Below are 20,574 nucleotides of genomic sequence, written 5' to 3' on the forward strand. Positions count from 1 at the left end.
TTTAAATTTCCCCCCACACTGATATCAATCTTATAATCAAACATAACTCTAAGTCTTTTTATATGAAATTCCCTTAAGCCAGATCTCTGCCATTAAAGATTGGCAAAAGGGAGTCAATTATATAAGTCCCTAATTCAAAAAAAAAAGCTACTGATGTGATATTGCATTCTTTCCCCTGAAAATTCTCAACCTATTTTAAGCTTTTTTAATCAGCAAGGCTCATGCCCACCACATCTTACACTCCCCAGCCTAGGAGCATCAGAACAAACCTAACTTTTTATAAGATTTTAAGTAAACTTTATCAAAATAAATGAAGAAAAAACCTTACGGCTTCCTTTTTCTTATTATTTTTTTCTTAAACAGGGTCTCACTCTGTCACCCAGACTGCAGTGCATGGCATGATCATAGCTCATTGCAGCCTCAAATTCCTGGGCTCAAGAGATCCTCCTGCCTTAGCTTCAGGAGTAGCTGGGATTGCAGGCTCGCATCACCACACCCTGCTAATTTTTTAGTCTTGTTTTGTTTAAGAGACAGGATCTTGCTATGTTGGCCAGGCTGATCTCAAACTCCTGGCCTCAAGGGATCCTCCCTCCTCAGCCTCCCAAAGTGCTGGGATTACAGGAATGAGCCATCATGCCCAGCCCTTAGGGCTTTCAAGAAGTGGAAAGCCTTATGTAATTACCAAGTAATTGTCACTGAGATAAAAACTGCATGCCAGGCCAGAGGCAGTGGCTCACATCTGTAATTCTAGCACTTTGAGAGGAGGAGATGGGCAGACTGCTTGAGCCTAGGGGTTCAAGACCAGCCTGGGCAACATGGTAAGACCCCATCTCTAAAAAAAAAAAAAAAAAAATTAGCCAGGCATGGTGGTGCATGCCTGTAGTCCCAGCTACTCAGGTGGGCTGCGGTGACAGGCTCACTTGAGCCCGGGTCAGGGAGGTTGCAGTGAGCTGAGATCACACCGCTGCACTCCAGCCTGGGTGACAGAGCAAGATCCTGTCTCCAAAAAACAAAAGAGCCTCAGAAGCCCCTTCTGCCCTTTCCTAGTCACTAACTCCATCAAAGATGACCACTAGCCTAACCTCTACTATCATGGTTTACTTAGTTGTCTGGTTTTGAACTTCACATCAATGGAATCACATTGCGTTGACTCTTTTACATCTATCTTGGTTTTGCTCAGCTTTGTGTCACAAGATTCATCCATGTTGTTATGTGAGGCAATAATTTGTTCATTCTTATTACTGTACCAATCAGCGCTTTTTGTGGCCTATTCAAAAAACCTTGTCCCTAGGTGATAAAGATATTTTACTTTGCTTTCTTCCAGGTGCTTTGTTTTAGCATTCACATTTAGGTGTATGTTGTTATCTTGATTAATTTTTGTATATGAGATGAGGTACATGATCTAGATTCGTTCTGTCCATGTGGATAGTCAATCGACCCAGCATCATTTACTGAGAAGACCATCTTCTCTCCACTGCCCCGCAGTGTTGCCTCTGTCATAAATCAAAAGACCACAGATGTATAAGCCTGTTTATGGATTCTCTACTCAGTTCCATAATCTGTGTAGCTTTATGCAATACCACACTGACATGACTACATATTGATCTAGTAGCTTAGGTCCTCCAATTTTGCTCTTAAGACTGTCTAGAATTTCCAAATAAATTTTACAATCAGCTTATCACCTATTTTTGAAGAAAACAATTTGCCAGGATTTTGATTGGGATTGGCCCGAATCTATAGATTTGCAGAGCAATACCGTACCCTGTTATTTCAAATTTAATTTCTCTCAATGCTCCAGCTTGCAAAGAGTTTTTTTTTTTTTTTTTTTTTTTATCATGAATGGGTGCTGAATTGTATCAAATGCTTTTTCTCCTTTACTTCATGTATGGAGTTAAATTGCATTTGTTGACTTTTGTAGTGTTAGCCAAAGTTTACATTTCTGAAATAAATCCAACTTGGTCATGATTTATTATCCTTTTTATAGATTGCTAGATTTGACTTACCATATTTAAGACTTATGTGTCTGTCTTTATGAGCATTTGGCCTATAATTTTCTTGTAATATCCTTATCAATTTTTAGTAACAAGATTGTGCTGGCCTCATAAATGCAACTGGAACGTGGTTCCCCTTTAATTTTCTTAAATGTTTGGAAGTTTCACTAGTAAAGCCATCTGGGCCTGAAAATTTTGCTATGGAAAGGTTTTTAACTACAAATTCAATGTCTTTGGTAGGTATAGGACTACTCATTTTTTCTAGTTTTTGTCTCTTTGGTAATACATTTTATTGGAAAAACTTGTCAATTTCATCTAAATTTTCAAATGTATTACCATGAAATTGTTCATAACATCTTAAGAGCTTCTGTCTGTGGGATATGTGATAGTAGTTCATTTTTCTTCCCTGACACTAATAACATCATCTACCACTAAGGTTCATTTCTATTCGCCAAAAAAAAAAAAAAAGGTAGGGTGTATACACTACATGACATACATCCACTATTTCAGGAATATTCTCCAACCATATTACCTACAGAAGGAGCAGGGCAGGTAGATTATATAAGTAATCCAGCAATCCCCTCTCAAAAGCTTTCATCAAACAGAAACAACTGTGAACCTGGGCTAAGGGGAACACTAACTGAAGGAGAAGGAAACTGCTATCAGTAATCCACTAACAGGCCAGGTGTGGTGGCTGATGCCTGTAATCCCACCACTTTGGGAGGCTGACATGGGCAGATCACTTGAGCCCAGGAGTTTGAGACCAGCCTGGGCAACATGGCGAAATCCCTTCTCTACTAAAAATACAAAAATTAGCCAGGAATGGTGTTGCATGCCAGTAGTCCCAGCTGCTCAGCAGGCTGAGGCAGGAGCCTGGGAAGTTGAGGCTGCAGTGAGCTGTGATCCAGGCTGGGAAACAGAGCAAGACCCTTTCTCAAAAAAAAAAAAAAAAAAAAAGTGATACGCTAAGGTGGCCAGCAAGTACTTAGATGAAAAACCACCACTAAGTAGGGTTGTATGTAACCCAGGATCCCCAGCCCTCCACTCCCAAGGTGTCCATAGAGAGAATTCAGGGGGACATGAGCTCAAATATCTTTATTTTCATTAATTTCTGGCTGAAAATTAGCATTTCATTGGATTATAGATGTGGACAACGAATCACAGTAGAAAGAGCAGTTCCAGCCAGATGTAATGGCTCACACCTGTAATTCCACCACTTTGGGAAGCCGAGGTGGGCAGATCACTTCAGGCCAGGAGTTCAAGACCAGCCTAGCCAACATGGCGAAACCCTGTCTCTACTAAAACTACAAAATTAGCCAGGCACGGTGGTGAACATCTGTAATCCCAGCTACTGGGGTGGGTGAGGCATGAGAATTGCTTGAACTCGGGAGGTGAAGGTTGCAGTGAGCCGAGATCATGCCACTGCACTCCATCCTGTGTGACACAGTGAGACGCTGTCTCGAAAAAAAAAAAAAAAAATCATAGTAGCAAGAGCAGCTCTGATGACTGTCACCAGTAAAAGTCAGATACTTTCCTACTACTGTGTAGCTTTTGAAAATACTACAAAATACCATTTACATGGGCACCACTACTTTGAAATTACAGGAGTTACTTGCTACTGCACTGAATTTTGTTACTTACTGCATTAATAAAGTACATATACTCATACATTTGGAGCTTTTTTAGTTTTTTCATTTTATTTTTATTGTTTAAGAGACAGGGTCTCACTCTGTCATGCAGGCTAGAGTGCAGTGGCCTGATCATAGCTCACTGCAGCCTTGACCTCCTGGGCTCAAATGATCCTTCCTCCTCAGCCTCCCAAGTAGTTGGGACTACAAGTGATGCTAGCACTGGGGAGTGGCTGCAAACACAAATTAGCATTAACGGAGAGGTTTAACTATACAGAGACCATAATAAATCAATTGCTTGCAGACTCATATCAAAATCCTATCAGTGAGTGTCAAGTAACAAGCAGCTTAATGCTGCCTGGTGGCAGGCTTTATAGTGGCAAGTGAGTTGATGTACTTCCATTGTACAGCTGCATCTGTGGGCTTTAAGTCAGAATCCGACACTTATTTTAGTCCACTCATGGCCCACCCATTATTTACCACTTCCAGGTGTGCCTGTTTCCCCGCACTGCACATTTGTCTCAGTCACAGTTTTGGTAAGCCCACAAGCTAACCCTAGCCAAAATGAGTAAAAAAAAAACATCACTGGTAAGCTTCTTTGAAAAGGGGGAAAGACCCAATGATGAGACAGAAGACTCTAAGACTGCCAACAAAAAGAAAGCTGCATTTACATTCTCCAAGCCCACTTTGTATAATACGTGGCTACTGGCTATCCAATGAAGGCATGAAACCTTCAAAACTGCTTCTCTACATGGAGACCAAGCACCCTGCATTAAAAGACAAGCCTTTGGAGTTTTTCAAAAGAAAAAACATAAGCACAAATAACAGAAGCAATTATTGAAGGCTACCATTTCATCAAATGTGTCTGCAATGAGAGTATCATTCTTAGTGGCTAACCATATTACTAAAGCTAAGAAGCCCTTTACTATTGGTGAAGAGTTCATCCTGCCTTCTTCTAAGGACATTTGTTCTGAACTTTTAGGAGAGGCTGCAGTTCAAAAGGTGGCATGTGTTCTTCTCTAGCAGCATAACTAGGCGAATTGAAATAGCAGAGGACACTGCAGCACAATTGTTAGAGAGGATTAATGAGTCACCGCGGTATGCAATCCGGGTTGACTAGTCTACCAGTGTTGACAAGGCAACAATGCTTGTTTCTGTGTGATACAGTTTTCAGGAGGATATACATGAGGATGTTAGGTGCACGAGGATATGTCACTTGCACTTTTGTTGCTAACCAACACACAGCTGCACAACTATTCAAGTCTTTGAATGATTACCTATCAGAAAAACCGAATTGGTCATTTTGGGTAGTATGTGCTTGGGCAAAGTGACTGCTACAACTGGTTTCACTATTCGGGTCAAAGAGATCACTTCTGAATGTGAGTCTATGCACTGTGACATCCATAGAGAAGTGCTGGCTAGCCAAAAACTGTCACCTGAACTTAACGTTTTGCAGGATGTGATGAAAATTATCAACCACATTAAAGTACATGCCCTTAACTCACATCTGTTCATGCAGCTCTGTGAGACGGACATAGAGCACACACATCTTTTATACACAGAAGTGGTATGGCTTTCTAAAGATAGATCACTGGCCGGAGTTTGAGTTATAAGGGCCACTCCAGAGATTTCTTCTAGAAAAATAGTCACCACTGGCAGCACATTTCACAGAAGGGGTTGCAAAACTTGCTTAGTTGCTTACCTCCTCAACAAACTCCATCTGTCCCTTCAGGGGAGAACTGTGTTCAAGTCAGCAGATAAGTGGCTGCACTCAAAACCAAACTGGAATTATTGCGGCAACAAGTGAACACTGGGATTTCTGACACGTTTCAAACATTAGCAGAGATTTTGAAAGAGACTAAGCCAGGGCCTTCTCTCTCCCAGCTGGTGCATGATCACCTGTCAGCTTTCAAAAGAGTTTGAGCATTACTTGCCAACTACAAAAGACCCCCGAACTGGGAAGGATCCTAGGCCCATTTGTGAAGAAGCCACGTGAATTGACTTTGTCTATGCTAGAAGGGGACCAACTGCTTGAGATGGCAAATGACGGGGCCCTAGAAGTATGTTTGAGACAACTTCAAATATCCATCCATTCCGGATTAAAGTCAAGGCAAAATATCCTGAAATTGCCACAAAAGCACCAAAAAGCCTGCTTCCGTTTCAAACATCCTATCTTTGTGAAGCAGGGTCTTCTGCAGTGACAGCAACCAAAATGAGACTATGAAGTAGAGTGGACATAAGCAAACACACTTTGGGTGTCAATGTCTACCAACACCCCTAGATGGGACTGCCTAGTTACAGGAAAACAAGCTCGGGGGTCCCACTGATTCCACTCTACGGTGAGTTGTATTCATTATATATTACAATGTAATCATCATAGAAATAAAGTCCACAATAAATGTAACGCAGGTGGGGCATGGTGATTCACACCTGTAATCCCAGCACTTTGGGAGGCCAAGGAGAGGATGGCTTGAGCTCAGGAGTTCGAGCTCAGGAATTTGAGACCAGCCTGGTTGACATGGTGAAATCTTGTCTCTACTAAAAATACAAAAGTTAGCCAGATGTGGTGTCGCACTCCTGTAAGCTACTCTGGAGGCTGAGGCACGAGAATTGCTTGATTCCGGGAGGTGGAGGTTGCAGTGAGCCGGTATCGTGCCACTGCACTCCAGCCTGGGTGACCCAGCGAGACTCTGTCTCAAAACAAATAAATAAAATAAATGTAACGTGCTTGAATTATCCCAAAACCATCCCCCCTCCCCCAGTCCATGAAAAAATTATTTTCCGTGAAACCGGTCCTTGGTGCCAAAAAGGCTGGGGACCACTGCTTTAGGGAACACTTCCCCCCGGGCCAGGTCCTGAGCTGGAAGCAGCGGGTGCAGGTAAGGCCCATGCTCGCAAGGTCTTGATGCTACCTACAGAGCTCCCACCAACATCTGGCCACCCACAAAAATGGCTGCTCCCTCCAGAGAATTGACTTTCACCCTAAGTTCATCCATCTAACCTACTTCCAAGGAGGGGGCAAAGCAAACAGTAGATAAAGCACAGGCGTTGATCCAAAAGAGGAGTCCAAAACCCGGCCCTGACATGTACTAGTTTGTGGCTTTGGCTCCCCTCCAAGGCTTTCTCTATCCCACTGTGAAGAGAGATAACAACACTTACCTTTCCCAGTTACTGTCAGGTTTAGAAACAATGTATCTAAAGCACCTAACAAGCACATAGTCTCCTTAAATTAACATTAATTGAATCTCTCAGGTCAGAGCTGTCCTTATCAAACACTTAATCACAATTAGGGACTGACTGGCAACGAGAAAGGAGGGAGAAAAATCACAGGGAAAATGGAACATGAGGAATGGAAGGGGGAAAAAAACCATTCCTCAAAGTCTCCTTCAATGAACTACCGCCTCTTCAATGAAGCCTTCCCTCTCCTCTCCTTGCGTTCCCATAGCACTTAATCACATTGAAATAGGTCCTTAGCTTTGAGAATGAATGAGATGCCAGGCGCGGTGGCTCACGCCTGTAATCCCAGCACTTTGGGAGGCCGAGGCGGACAGATCACCTGAGGTCAGGAATTCGAGACCAGCCTGGCCAACATGGTGAGACCCCTGTCTCTACTAAAAATACAAAACCAGCTGGGCGTGGTGGCGCATGCCTGTAATCCCAGCTATTCAGGAGGCAAGGCTGGAGAATCACTTGAAACCGGGATGCTGAGGTTGCAGTGAGCTGAGATTGTGCCATTGCACTCCAGCCTGGGCGACCAGAGCGAAACTCCGCCTCAAAAACACAAACAACAACAACAACAGAGAGAAGCAATGTCTCACTCCCACATAATGCAAACCTCTGAGGATGCCAAATGCTCTAGCCCTACAACCCTGATCCAAGAGCAATGTACACAGGTAGCAGCACATTTCTTAACATCAATGCTACCCGTAAAGTACCTCTGGTGAGGATTAGGGGGAGGGTTTTTCCGCATAAAGACCTGCCACCTGAAGGTTAGACTCAGAACAGAGGAAGGAAACTGAGTCCTGAAGATAGAACGCAAAGGAAGTCTCTAACTTTAGAGTCCCTGGAGTCACAGCAGGCAGGCAGGCGCACCGCCGATACTGCCAAGAGGACCAGAGTTCGCAACTCCCTGCAGCAGTGCCGGAAGCTGGGGACGAAGCCAAGGAGAGAGGACGCGGGCAGGGCCGTGCGCGGACTTGTCCCGGCGCCTAATCCCCGCCTTTGCCCGGGCGCACTGCACGCGCGGCCCCCGCCGCTTTTGTCTCCTTCGCCCGACCGGGAACTTCCTCTGTCCCGCCCTCGGGCGCGCACACGGGAACTGGGGTAGGAAACGGAAAGCGTTTTGTGCATTTTTTTTTTTTTAACAGAGTAAACTGACGCAGAAAATTCAGCATCTAACCTCCCCAGGACCCCCTACGGTCACCAGTTACCAACCTCCGGGCTGTCCCGGGCGGCGGCGACGGCAACGTTCACGCGCGCCGCGAGTTCCCAACACCCCTCTTTCGGCACTTCCGAGTCCCAGCGACATCGGCGGCGGCTGCGGGCTTCCCCGGGACGCCACCCTCTTTCCCCCGGAGCTGCCCTTTGGAGGAGCAGCCCAGCGCGCGTCCTCCGAGCACGCTCCTGCCACCGTGCCCGCGCGCCCTCCGCGCCCGGACTCGGGAACCCGCGGCGCTCCCGGGGCGGTGGCGAGCAGGCCGTGCTGCTGCAGGGGGACGGGCCAGAGCGCGGCCTGCCTTTCTGAACTGCATTTGCCCCGCCAGCGGCCCGGGGCCACTAGCCCCGCTCACCCCGCGGCTGTTGGTTCCCACTGACCCTGGCGTGCATATCTCTCCCCCACCCGTGTGTTCATTGCAGGTCTGGGGCTGCCTGCAAGTTAATTGCAGAGTGGAAGTCACCTGAAACTCGAGGTGGGCCGTCATTCCAACACCAGTGGTCCCCACCTACGTTTTGTAGGAGAAAGGAGGTAGTTCGGTGCGGTGGAAAGAGGGCGGGCTTTGCAGCCCTGGCAGCTTCGAGGGCTTACTATGTGAACTTAGCTCCTGTGAGGCCCCTGTACACCTTTGTAAAACAGAAGTAAACTTCCCTGCTTTTCTTTGTAAATTAAAGTGAAGATCAAATAGAATAAACTTTATGAAATGTAAAGCAACTTACAGAGATCACTACTGCAAAATGGGTACGAAGATTTTGATTGCGTTGTCAAAAGAGTGGAAGATCTGGAGATGCGCCAACCGAGTATAATTGGGACGATGTTGCTGCTCGGAGGCCTCCAAGCCTGAGCCAAGAGACAGGCTTGCCAGAGTTCTCCAGACTTATCTCAGCAGAATCACCTGGCTCTCGTTAAAACCTCGGGCTTCTGGATCCCTCCCCAAACCAAATGAATCAGACTGTCCATGGCAGGGGCGCCTCAGGTGGTTCTATGATAAGGTGAAGGTGGATAACTCTGCCCTAGGCAGCAGGGAAACGCGGAAGCCTGTGCTCTCAGAAATTTCATCTAGCAGTCATTGTAATGGTCGAGAGGATTATTTTAACGATTGTAGAATTCTCCAGGAAACCAGAGTATGAACTCTCCAAGAGTCGGAGCTATCTTTTCTTTCTGCTTCCCCCCAACCCACTCACCCCAAAACCTACTACTGGATGGTGTTCAGTAAGCAGGTGTTAGTAAACTAGCCCCAAATAGGAGTGCCAGATTTAGCAAATAAAAAAATACAGCATACTCAATTAAAATTGAATTTCAGGCTGGGCGCAGTGGCCCACGCCTGTAATCTCAGCACTTTAGGAGCCATAGCAGGAGGATCACTTGAGGCCAGGAGTTTGAGACCAGCCTGGCCAACATGGTGAGACCCCGTCTCTACTAAAAATACAAAAAATTAGCCGGGTGTGGTGGCCTGCGCCTGTAATCCCAGCCACTTGGGAGGCTGAGGCAGAGAATAGCTTGAACCCGGGCGGCAGAGGTTGCAGTGAGCTCAGATCGCACCACTGTACTCCAACCTGGGTGACTGAGCCGAACTCTGTCTCAAAAAAATAAGTAAATAATTTCAGGTGAACAATATGTAACTTTATAGTATCACTATGACCCATGCAATATTTGGGATATACTTTTTTTTTTTTTTTAAGTACTTACAGGAAGCTTGTAATCCCAGCACTTGGGGAGGTCAAGGTGAGCAGATAACTTGAATCCAGGAGTTCGAGACCAGCCTGGCCAACATGATGAAACTCCATCTCTACCAAAAAAAAAAAAAATTGTATATCTGAAATTCAAATTTACATCCTGGGTATCTGAAAATCAAACTTAACTGGGTATTTTATCTGGCAACTCTAGATCCAGGGGTTTGGCAGAGGGAGTGGCAGAATAAGAACTCAACTCAGGTAGTGTCAAACTCAGGGACAGGGATATGATAACAGCTCCTACATTATTTCTAAAAGACGCTGTTGTTAATATAGGTTTAGTGTAATTTACATTTAACCCCTATCTATATATGCACTTTAAATTCACCGGGGAACACAAAGGAGATAAAGGTAGATTTAAACACAGGCAATCAGAAACATCAAATAAAAATAGCCAAAATTTATGTGTGTGTATATATATATATATATATTAGAGGCAGTCTCACTCTGTCACCCAGGCTGAGCACAGTGGCATGATCTCAGCTCGCTGCAGATTCAAGCAATTCTCGTGCCTTAGCCACCTGAGTGGCTGGGATTACAGGCATGCACCAGCCACCACACCTGGCTATTTAGTAGAGACAGGGTTTTGCCTTGTTGGCCAGGCTGGTCTCGAACTCCTGGCCTCAAGTGATGCACCTGCCTCAGCCTCCCAAAGTGCTGGGATTACAGGCGTGAGCCACCCCGCTTGGCCATAATAGCCAAAATTTAAAGATAAGCAATAGACTGGGGTATTTGCAAGAAATTTGCAAAGTGTTAATTTTAAAATTATATATAGAGTTAATACAATCAATAAGAAAACATTAGAAATCAATTATAGATGAGCAAGACACATTTATAGATAACCCACTAGAAAAAGGAGGAGGGAAATAAAATTAGAAAACAAAAATATATTGCAAAAAGCTCAATGAAATGCATAGTAAAACAAGAACATGGCCAGGCACAGTGGCTCATGCCTGTAATCCCAGCACTTTGGGAGGCCAAGGCGGGTGGATCACAAGGTCAGGAGATCGAGACTATCCTGGCTAACGTGGTGAAACCCCGTCTCTACTAAAAATACAAAAACAAAATTATCTGGGCGTTGTGGCGGGCATCTGTAGTCCCAGCTACTCGGGAGGCTGAGGCAGGAGAATGGCATGAACCCGGGAGGCAGAGGTTGCAGTGATCCGAGATCGTGCCACTGCACTCCAGCCTCAAAAAACTCCATCTCAAAAAAAAAAAAAAAAAAAAGAAACAAGAACACACAATTTTCACACAGTAAGTTGGCAAAAAATTAATAAATAACATTACAGCCTGGCATGAGTGCTATGTGATAGCACTCACACACAATGTTTAGTTGGGTAAGCAATTTGGCAATATGAAAACCCATAAAATTTATCAAAATCTAAGGGAGGTAGGGCAAGATGGCCAAATAGAAACCTCCACCAATTGTCCTCCCTTCAAGAACAACAAAATCAACAACTATCAACGAAAAACACCTTAATAAGAACCAAAGATCAAGTGGGCCATTGCAGTACCAGGTTTTAACTTCATATCACTGAAAGAGGCACTGAAAAGCGTAGAGAAGACAGTCTTGTATTGCAGACGCTACCCCTCCCTCATCCTCCAGCAGCAGCTGGGGAAAGATTCTTTCAGATCTTATGCAATACCACTAAGGTGGTACCTCTGAGTCTGTAAGAGCCATAGCATTCCTGGGCTTGGGGTGCTCCCTAATGCAGATATGATGGCAGTGACCCAAAACTAAGATCACAACACCTAAGTCCCTTTGAATGCCTGGAAAGCCTTCCCAAGAAGGATGAGTACAAACAAACCCACACTGTGAAGACTACAATCAATACCTAACTCTTCAATGCCCAGACACTGACACACATTCACAAACATCAAGACCATCCAGGAAAACATGACATCACCAAACAAACTAAATAAGGCATCAATCCCAGAGTGACCTTTCAGACAGAGAATTCAAAATAGCTCTTTTGAAGAAACTCAATGAAATTCAAGAAAACATGAGAAGGAATTCAGAATCCTATCAGGTAAATTTAATGAAGCAATTGAAATAATTGAAAAGAATTAAGCCCGAAATTCTGGAGCTGAAAAATGCAATTGATATGCTGAAGAATGCATCTGAGTCCTTTAACAGCAGAATTGATCAAGTAGAAGAAAGAATTAGTGAGCTTGAAGGCAGGCTATTTGAAAATACACAGTGGGAGGAGACAAAAGAAAAAATAATTTTAAAAAATGAAGTACACCTACAAGATCTAGAAAATAGCCTCAAAAGGCAAATCTGAGAGTTATTGGCCTTAAAGAGGAGGTTGAGAAAGAGATAGGGGTAGAAATTTTATTCAAAGGGATAATAACAGAGAACTTCCCAAACCTAGAGAAATATATCAATATCTAAGTAGAAGAAGGTTATAAAACACCAAGCAGATTTAACCTAAATAGGACTACCTCAAGACATTAAATAATCAAACTCCCAAGGGTCAAGGATAAAGAAAGGATCCCAGCCAGGCACAGTGGCTCACACCTGTAATCCCAACAGTTTGGGAGGCTGAGGCAGGTGGATCACCTGAGGTCAGGAGTTTGAGACTAGCCGGACCAACATGGTGAAACCCTGTCTCTACCAAAAATACAAAATTAGCCAGGTGTGGTAGTGGGTGCCTGTAATCCCAGCTACTCGGGAGGCTGAGGCGGGAGAATCACTTAAACCTGGTTGGCAGAGGTTGCAGTGAGCTGAGATTGCATCACTCCAGCCTGGGCAACAGAATGAGACTATGTCTCAAAAAAAAAAAAAAAAAAAAAAAGCCGTACAATGGAGCACCAATACGTCTGGCAGCAGACTTTTCAGGGGAAACCTTACAGGCCAAGAGACAGTGGCATGACATGTTTAAAGTGCTGAAGGAAAAAAAATTTATCTTAGAATAGTCTATTCAGCAAACCATATCCTTCAAACATAAAAGAGAAATAAAGATATTTCCAGACAAACAGAAGCTGAAGGATTTCATCAACACCAGCCGTGTACAAGAAATGCCAAAGGGAGTTCTTCAATCTGAAAGAAAAGGACATTAATGAGCAATAAGAAATCATCTGAAGGTGCAGAACTCACTGGTAATAGCGCATACACAGAAAAACACAGCGTATTTTAACACAGTAATTGTGGTGTGTAAACTACTCATATCTTGAGTAAAAAAACTAAAAGAGGAAGCAATTAAAAATAATAGCTACCACAACTTTTCAAGACATAAACAATACAATAAGATATAAATAGAAACAACAAAAAAGTTAAAAAGTGGGGTAAGCAAGTTAAAATGTAGTTTTCATTAGTTTTCTCTTTGTTTGCTTGTTTGTTTACGCACTCAGTGTTAAGTTGTCATCAGTTTAAAATAATGGGTTATAAGATGTAATTTTCAAGCCTCATGGTAGCCTCGAATCAAAAACATACAACAGATACACAAAAAATAAAAAGCAAGAAATTAAAACATAACCACCAGAGAAAATCACCTTCACTAAAAGGAAGACAGGAAGGAAGGAAGGAAAGAAGGAAGAGAAGACCACAAAAAAACCAGAAACAAATAACAAAATGGCAGGAGTAAGTCCTTACTTATCAATTACAACTTTGAATGTAAATGAACTAAATTCTCCAATCAAAAGACATAAGAGTGGCTGAATGGCTTTAAAAAACCAGAGGATACACTTCTCAGCCTGTCAGATAGCCACCCTGCAGGATGTAACCCTTTATAAGAAATAAAGTCTCCTTTCTAAATGTGTAAAAAATGTGTGATTTTTTTAAGCCAACACATGTCAGAATTTCCTTCCGTTTTAAAACTGATAATATTCCATTGTATGTATGTCACACATTTTTTCCATTTATCTATCTATGGACTCTTGAGTTGCTTTCTTCTTTTGGCTGTTGTGAATAATGCTGCCATGAACACGGATATACAAACATCTCTTTAAGACCCTGCATTCGATTCTTTTGAGTATATACCCAGAAGTGAAATTGCTGAATCATATGGTAATTCTGTTTTTAATTTTACGAAGAATTGCCATACTATTTTCCATAGAGGCTGTGCCATTTTACATTCCCATCAACAGTGCAATTTCTCCATATCCTCACCAACACTTGGTTTTTTTTATTTGTTTTTATACTAGCCATTCTAATCAGTATGAGGTAGTAGTTTTAATTTGCATTTCCCTAATGATTAGTGATGTTGATCATCTTTTCATATGCTTACTGGTCATTTACGTACCTTCTCTGGAGAACTGTCTAATCAAGTCCTATGCCCATTATTTAAACTGTATTTTTTGTTTTCTTGTTAAGTTGTAGGAGTTCTTTGTACATTCTGGATATTAATCCCTCATCAAATATATGATTTGCAAATACGTTCTCCCATCCTGTGGGTTGTCTTTTCATTCTGCTGATTGTGTCCCTTGATGCACAGACATTTTAGTTTTCGTGAAGTCTAATTTAACTATTTTTTCTTTTGTTGCTGGTTTTTTGTTTTTGTTTTTATTTTGTTTTTTGAAATAGGGCCTCACTCTGTCACCAAGGCTGTAATGCAATGGCACATTCATAGCTCACTGCAGCCTCCATCTCCAGGGCTCAAGCGTCCTCCTGCCTTAGCCTCCCAAGTACCTGGGACTGTCAGGATGTGCCACCATGCCCGGCTAATTGTTTTTATCTTTAGTAGAGAGGAGGCCTCACTATGTTGCCCAGGCTGGTCTCGAACTACTGAGCTCAAGTGATCCTCTCACCTTGGCCTCCCAAAGTGCTGAGATTACAGGCATGAGCCATCATGCCTGGCCAGTTGCTGGTATTTTTAATGTCATATCCAAGAAACCAATGTCATGAAGCTTTTTTCCTATATTTTCCTCTGAAAATTTTATAATTTTAATTCTTATGATAGGGGTTTCATCCATTTCAAGTTAATTTTTGTATTTGGTGTTAGGTAAGGGTCCAGCTTCAATCTTTTGCATATGGTGATCCAACTTTCCCAATACCACTTGTTAAAAAGCATAAACATCTTTTAAATGCCAGGAATTGGAGTAAAAGGAACGGATGGTAGGAAACTAAGTTCCTTTTGGAAATGAGAAATAAGATCAATGGAGTAAACCAACGTCAAAGTCTAAACACTAGGAGAAAAGTTGGGTTGAGGAGAGTGCAGATGGGAGGAGAGGGAGAAGAGGGAGATTCTCCCCCACCTTTAATGCTTCACACACAGGCAGAAGTGTCTGAACTTTGAGAATCTCTGCTTGTCTTGGAGCAGTAAGGCCTCTGGATCTTCCCAACTTGGAGCCAGAGCAGCCAGCCCTGAGGCGAGACATGACCGGACATGCCTTGGCTTGAAACGCTTCAGTTCTGACTACAAGCAAAGCCAAAGAGAGTCCTCCCTGGAGTTTAGAAGCAAACCAGAAATAGAATAAATAGAGCAAAATTATGATAATTGAGGTTTAAAGGAGGGAACCAACTTGTGCCTTGGTATTGTATTTCCTTAAAAGCAAAAATACCAAAATTAGTATGTAAATGTGAGTAATTAATGGTCAGTCCCTCTCTATACTATTATTTTAATCATAAGTCATTAATCAGGCACCTGCACTGGGTGTGTTTTCTCTCTGACTCTCTCAGTTAGTGGAATCTAAGTATTCCATTCGGGCCTCCCATCCAGACAGGCAGACCTGAGTACCTGGTAGCAACTCTCCAGACAGCAAAACTGGTGCTTAGGAGGGATTAACCAGGCCAATCCTCCTTTTAAGTTCAGCCATGACTCAGCCATAGAATTATACTCATTCAACAGAGGCATAAATGGTTGCTAAGACTTCCTTGATAAAGGCTTTAAGACAAAGGAGTGAATTTCTAATTATGAAGATTCACACTCAAGGAGCAATCACGAGCCATTTTGAAGGATTTAAGGATCTACCCAACCCTGACCACCTGGCATAGGCTTTTGTCTTCTCCACCTATAAGAATGTCCACCCTGGTTTATTGTGATTTTCAATAATCAACATTGAACTAGCATTTGTCTAGCACCAACTTTACACACAGCACAAAACTGAGTATTGGGGGAGATTTTAAAAAACGGGAAAAAAGATTTCTCCTGCAGGAAGTTGCAGTCTAGCTGGGGATTCACCAGATATACACAAAACAACAGGCAAATCACAAGTACAATTGAAATGATATAGTTCAAACTACTCATAAATGCCAAAGAACAGACTCATATCAGTACCCTAAACTATGCAGAGTGCAGTTCATTATCATCTCCTCCGAGAACCTTTCCTATCTAGGGTAAATTCAATCCCTGGCAAAATTAATCTCTGCCCAGTTACTCTCTCTTCTATCACATTATTCTTTTCTATTTTCATTTTTTTTTTTTTTTTTTTTTTTTGAGACTGAGTCTCACTCTGTCACCCAGGCTGGAGTGCAGTGGCACGATCTCGGCTCACTGCAAGCTCCGCCTCCCGGGTTCACGCCATTCTCCTGCCTCAGCCTCTCCGAGTAGCTGGGACCACAGGCACCCGCCACCAGGCCCGGCTAATTTTTTGTATTTTTAGTAGAGACGGGGTTTCACTGTGGTCTCGATCTCCTGACCTCGTGATCCGCCCGCCTCAGCCTCCCAAAGTGCTGGGATTACAAGCGTGAGCCACCGCACCTGGCCTCTTTTCTATTTTCCTATAGCGCTTGCCACTCTCTGAACTTCCCTCATTTGTTTATATATTTATTATTTATGTCAGCATTATTCAGACTATTTGGAAGACATAATAGCCTAGTAGGTTGTAAAATAAACTTAATGGGTCACAACTACTTTTAATTTTTTTTACTTATTTTTTAACAAAATGAAACAGAGTATAATAAACAATTAGAATAAAATAGAAAACATGAGAACACATCACTGGACTTTTATTAGGAATTGTGAACACTGTAAGAAATACTGCATCCAATTGTTATGAGCAAGATTAAGACAGCTAATAAAAGACTATGATGGGCCAAGCACAATGGCTCACACCTGTAATCCCAAAATTTACAGAGGCCGAGGCAGGTGGATCACTTGAGGCCAGGAGTTCGAGACCAACCTGGCCAACATGGTGAAACAAGAAATGAAATCACAAGACATTAAATGAATCATAATTGTAGGGTAAGATTAAAGAAGAATCTCCATTCCTAGGCAAAAAGAATGCATCTTTATTATCACCATCCACAATTACCTATTTGTATGAACAAAGATTTCCAACTTTTAAAACCAATTAAAACAAAGGAGAGAAAGAAACAGGCGCATGAATGTATGCACAGTGAGAATTATCCTTGTATGTTCTGGACTGGAATAAACTTAGAAGCAGACAAGTACTCCTAGTGCATTAAATACAATCTTGCCTGACTCTTATTTTTGTATTGCTTGTTTGGGAAATTTTTCTTATGCTACATTCAAGTTTTTTGTTTTTTGTTTTTTTGTTTTGAGATGAGGTCTCACTCTGTCGCCCAGGCTGGAGTGCAGTAGCAACATCATACCTCACTGCAGCCTTAACCTCCCAGGTTCAAGCACTCCTCCTACCTCAGCCACCTGAGTAGCTGGGACCACAGGCACATGCCACCAAGCCTGGCTAACTTTGTTTAATTTTTTTAGAGACAGGGTCTCATTATGTTGCCCAGGCTGGTGTCAAACTCCTTGGCTCAAGCAATCCGCCTGACTTAGCCTCCCACAGTCCTGGGATTACAGACGTGAGTCACCACACCCGGCTGCATTCAAGTATTAATAAGGCAATATTAACTTTATGTTTTTAGTTTTTATATTTAATAAGAACAAGTGTTCTACAAAACTTTGATTCTATTGTGTGGGGGCAGAAGGGAGAAGGAATATACTACATTGCTGTGCAAGACACATTTCTTACTAGGAAGTGTGACTTAAAAGAAAGCTGAAAACCTCCAGTCAGTGTCTGCCCTCCCCAGAAACCAGCCCCTATAGAGTGTAAATTTCAGAAGGGGAAGAATTTGATCTGTCTTGTTCATCACCAGATCTCCAGTAGCACCTAGAACTGTGCCTAGTGCATCTTCAATAAATATTAATATTTGCTGGATAAAGAAGGAACTCGCCAAATCAAAGGAGAAAATTCAAGTTTATAGTTATGTTTTGTTTGCATTCTTGAGACATCTTTCTCCCTTTTATAGATGTGGGTTTTAGAAAAGATAAAGGGAAGTTACCGTGGTCATTTCCTCTGAGGATCTGCAGGTTGCTAAGAAGAAGGAAGGACTCCTAATCCCTTCTGGTTGGAAGAAGATTCTGGATGATCTTGAGTTTTAGGCCGTAGAAAGCCCTAGATAGAGAATGGCTAAGAGCAGCGGGAGGGATGGGTGCAGGTCAAGCTGCAGGCCTGTGCAGCAAGACCATCACTTTTCCAACTTAGTAGAAAGCAGCCTTGCCTTTGAAAGGCTGCTGGACTCTTTCTGAGCTGAGAGAGATGGTCTAGTTTTCATCCCTAATTTTATAGAGGTACGGCTAGAACAAAGAAACTAACAGACATGAGAAATGGTCTCTGGATGTAAAGGGCAGAGAAAGAGTCAAATTTAGGTTAGCCTTAACTTCCTTTTTATAAAATGGGGATAATATTTGTACCATATCACAGGGATGGTATAAGGATTAACTGAAATAATAAACATGAAATGCTAAGCATCATGCCTGGCCCATAATACATATTCAATCGTAATTAGTTACTATTACTATTACCAATAGAATATGTAATGCTTGGTTTTTTATTTTATTTATTTTTATTTCTTTTTTTGAGACTAAGTCTTGCTCTGTCGCCCAGGCTGGAGTGCACTGGTGCAAGCTCAGCTCACTGCAACCTCCACCTCCCAGGTTCAAGTGATTCTCATGCCTCAGCCTCCCAAGTAGCCAGGATTACAGGTACCTCCCACCATGCCCGGCTAATTTTTGTATTTTTAGTAGAAATGGCGTTTCACCATGCTGGCCAGGCTGGTCTCCAGCTCCTGACTTCAAATGATCCACCTACCTTGGCCTCCCAAAGTGCTGGGATTACAGGTATATTTGGGAATATTAACTGAGGTTTTTTTCCCTTGTGCTTCTTTATAGCCATTACTCTTTTCTTTATCATTCTGTCATATTCCATACACATTGTTCTCAGACAGAAAGTAGATAAAGCTGAGAAGAAAAAATCTGTTGAATGTCTGAATGGATTTATTTTAAACCCATAGTAGAGACAACAGCTTGAGAGGCAGGACTTTCTTTGATTCTGAAAGCTGTGCATTTTGAGAAAGAACAAAACAAGTGTGTAGCTGCTTCCTAAGTTTTGGTATGGAGCCCAGAGCCCACTCTCTGAAACCAAGTAAACCCACTATCAAGGCAATATTTTTTAAACTGTGGGCTGAGACCTCTTGCATCATAAAATTGGTTTATCGGGATAAAACCAGCATTAAAAGAAACAAAATACAATGGACTAGGAAATCCCAGAGTTTGTTGCAAGGTAAAGGCAACGTTGTTTCGTGAAGTTGTTGTTTCATGTGTGATGTGTACATGTGCTCAGCCGTGATGTAAAACGCATTTTCTATTATGGTCATAGTCAAAGAAATTCGTACATCACCAGAGATTCTCCATAGCAGAGGACACATGTGTCTCTCCTCTCAGAATGTACCAGGGAGAATCATAGTTCCTGGGAGAATTTCCACATCCAGAATGGCATCGGAAGAACAGAGCAGCCATGATCTAGGGTGGCCGCACAGAAACCCCCTGCATCTTGGCGAGGCTGGGGAAAATTCTGAAAAGTTTCTACGGCCACCAAAAGGGACGCAGAAGAGGCCCTGGACAAGCCAAAATGATCCAAAGGAGCTGCAGTCTGGACCATAAGGATGTAGGCAAAGGGAGGTGACAGTGGAAACTTGGCCATCAGAAACTAGTGCTGGCTCAGGACAATGAGACCAAGTTGCAAGAGTCACCAATCAGTGGAAACTGTTGTAGACAGAATGTCATGATGGGCCAGATGCTGCTTTTCTCCCCACACCAACATGATGCATGAACGCTGCCCCACAGACACATGCCCCCTGCAGCTACAGAGACTGAAAAAATGTCGGGGAATAAGGGGAGGGAACTTCCGATTCGCTACTCAAAGATTATGTTTTAATTCTGTTTTAAAACAGAATGGGGCTGGGTGTGGTGGCTCACACCTTTAACCCCAGCATTTTGGGAGGCTGAGGTGAGTGGATTGCTTGAGTCCAGGACTTCAAGACCAGCCTGGGCAACATGCCGAAACACTGTCTCTACTAAAAATACAAAAAATTAGCCAGGTTTCGTGGTGTGCGCCTGTAGTCTCAGCTACTCGGGAGGCTTAGAAGGGATAATTGTTTGAGCCCAGGAGGCAGAGGTTGCAGTGAGCTGAGATCAAGCCGCCGTACTCTAGCATGGGTCACAGGGCAAGAGCCTGTCTCAAAAAAAAAAAAAAAAAAAAATCAGAATGGGTCTGATGATACATTTCAAAAACAAGTTAGATGAAAATAAAGATTTAAAATAAAAATAAAAACAGAATGGGTGCTGGGTGTGGTGGCTCACACCTGTAGTCCCAGCACTTGGGAGGCTGAGGTGGGAGGATTGCTTGAGCCGAGGAGTTTGAGAGCAGTCTGGGCAACAAGGCGAGACTCCTGTCTCTACAAAAAAAAATTTAAAAATTTTCCAAGTGTGGTGGCATACATCTGTAATCCCAACTACTTGGGAGGCTGAGGCAGGAGGATCCCTTGTGCCCAGGAGGCTACAGTGAGCTATGATCGTGCCACTGCACTCCCGCCTGGGTGACAG

At 43.0% G+C, this 20,574-nt stretch overlaps 1 protein-coding gene across 4 annotated transcripts in view; it reads right to left on the reverse strand.

Annotated features, from left to right (window-relative positions):
• The window catches only part of HHAT (hedgehog acyltransferase), a 352,332-nt gene extending 344,133 nt beyond the window's left edge, over nt 1-8,199 (reverse strand). For 3 of the 4 annotated variants that reach the window (XM_058430847.1, XM_032136964.2, XM_058430848.1), the window contains exon 1: nt 8,054-8,199. Coding sequence is in view for 1 of the 4 variants with exons in the window: in XM_058430849.1 (XP_058286832.1) it covers nt 8,054-8,147 (94 nt within the window). In the remaining 3 variants the exon portion in view is untranslated. The remainder of the gene's footprint in view (nt 1-8,053) is intronic. The other variant, XM_058430849.1, reaches the window with a different exon arrangement.
• Between the last annotated feature and the right edge of the window lie 12,375 nt (nt 8,200-20,574).

Source organism: Hylobates moloch, unplaced genomic scaffold (genome assembly GCF_009828535.3).
Source record: "Hylobates moloch isolate HMO894 unplaced genomic scaffold, HMol_V3 SCAFFOLD_18, whole genome shotgun sequence".
NCBI lineage: Eukaryota > Metazoa > Chordata > Mammalia > Primates > Hylobatidae > Hylobates > Hylobates moloch.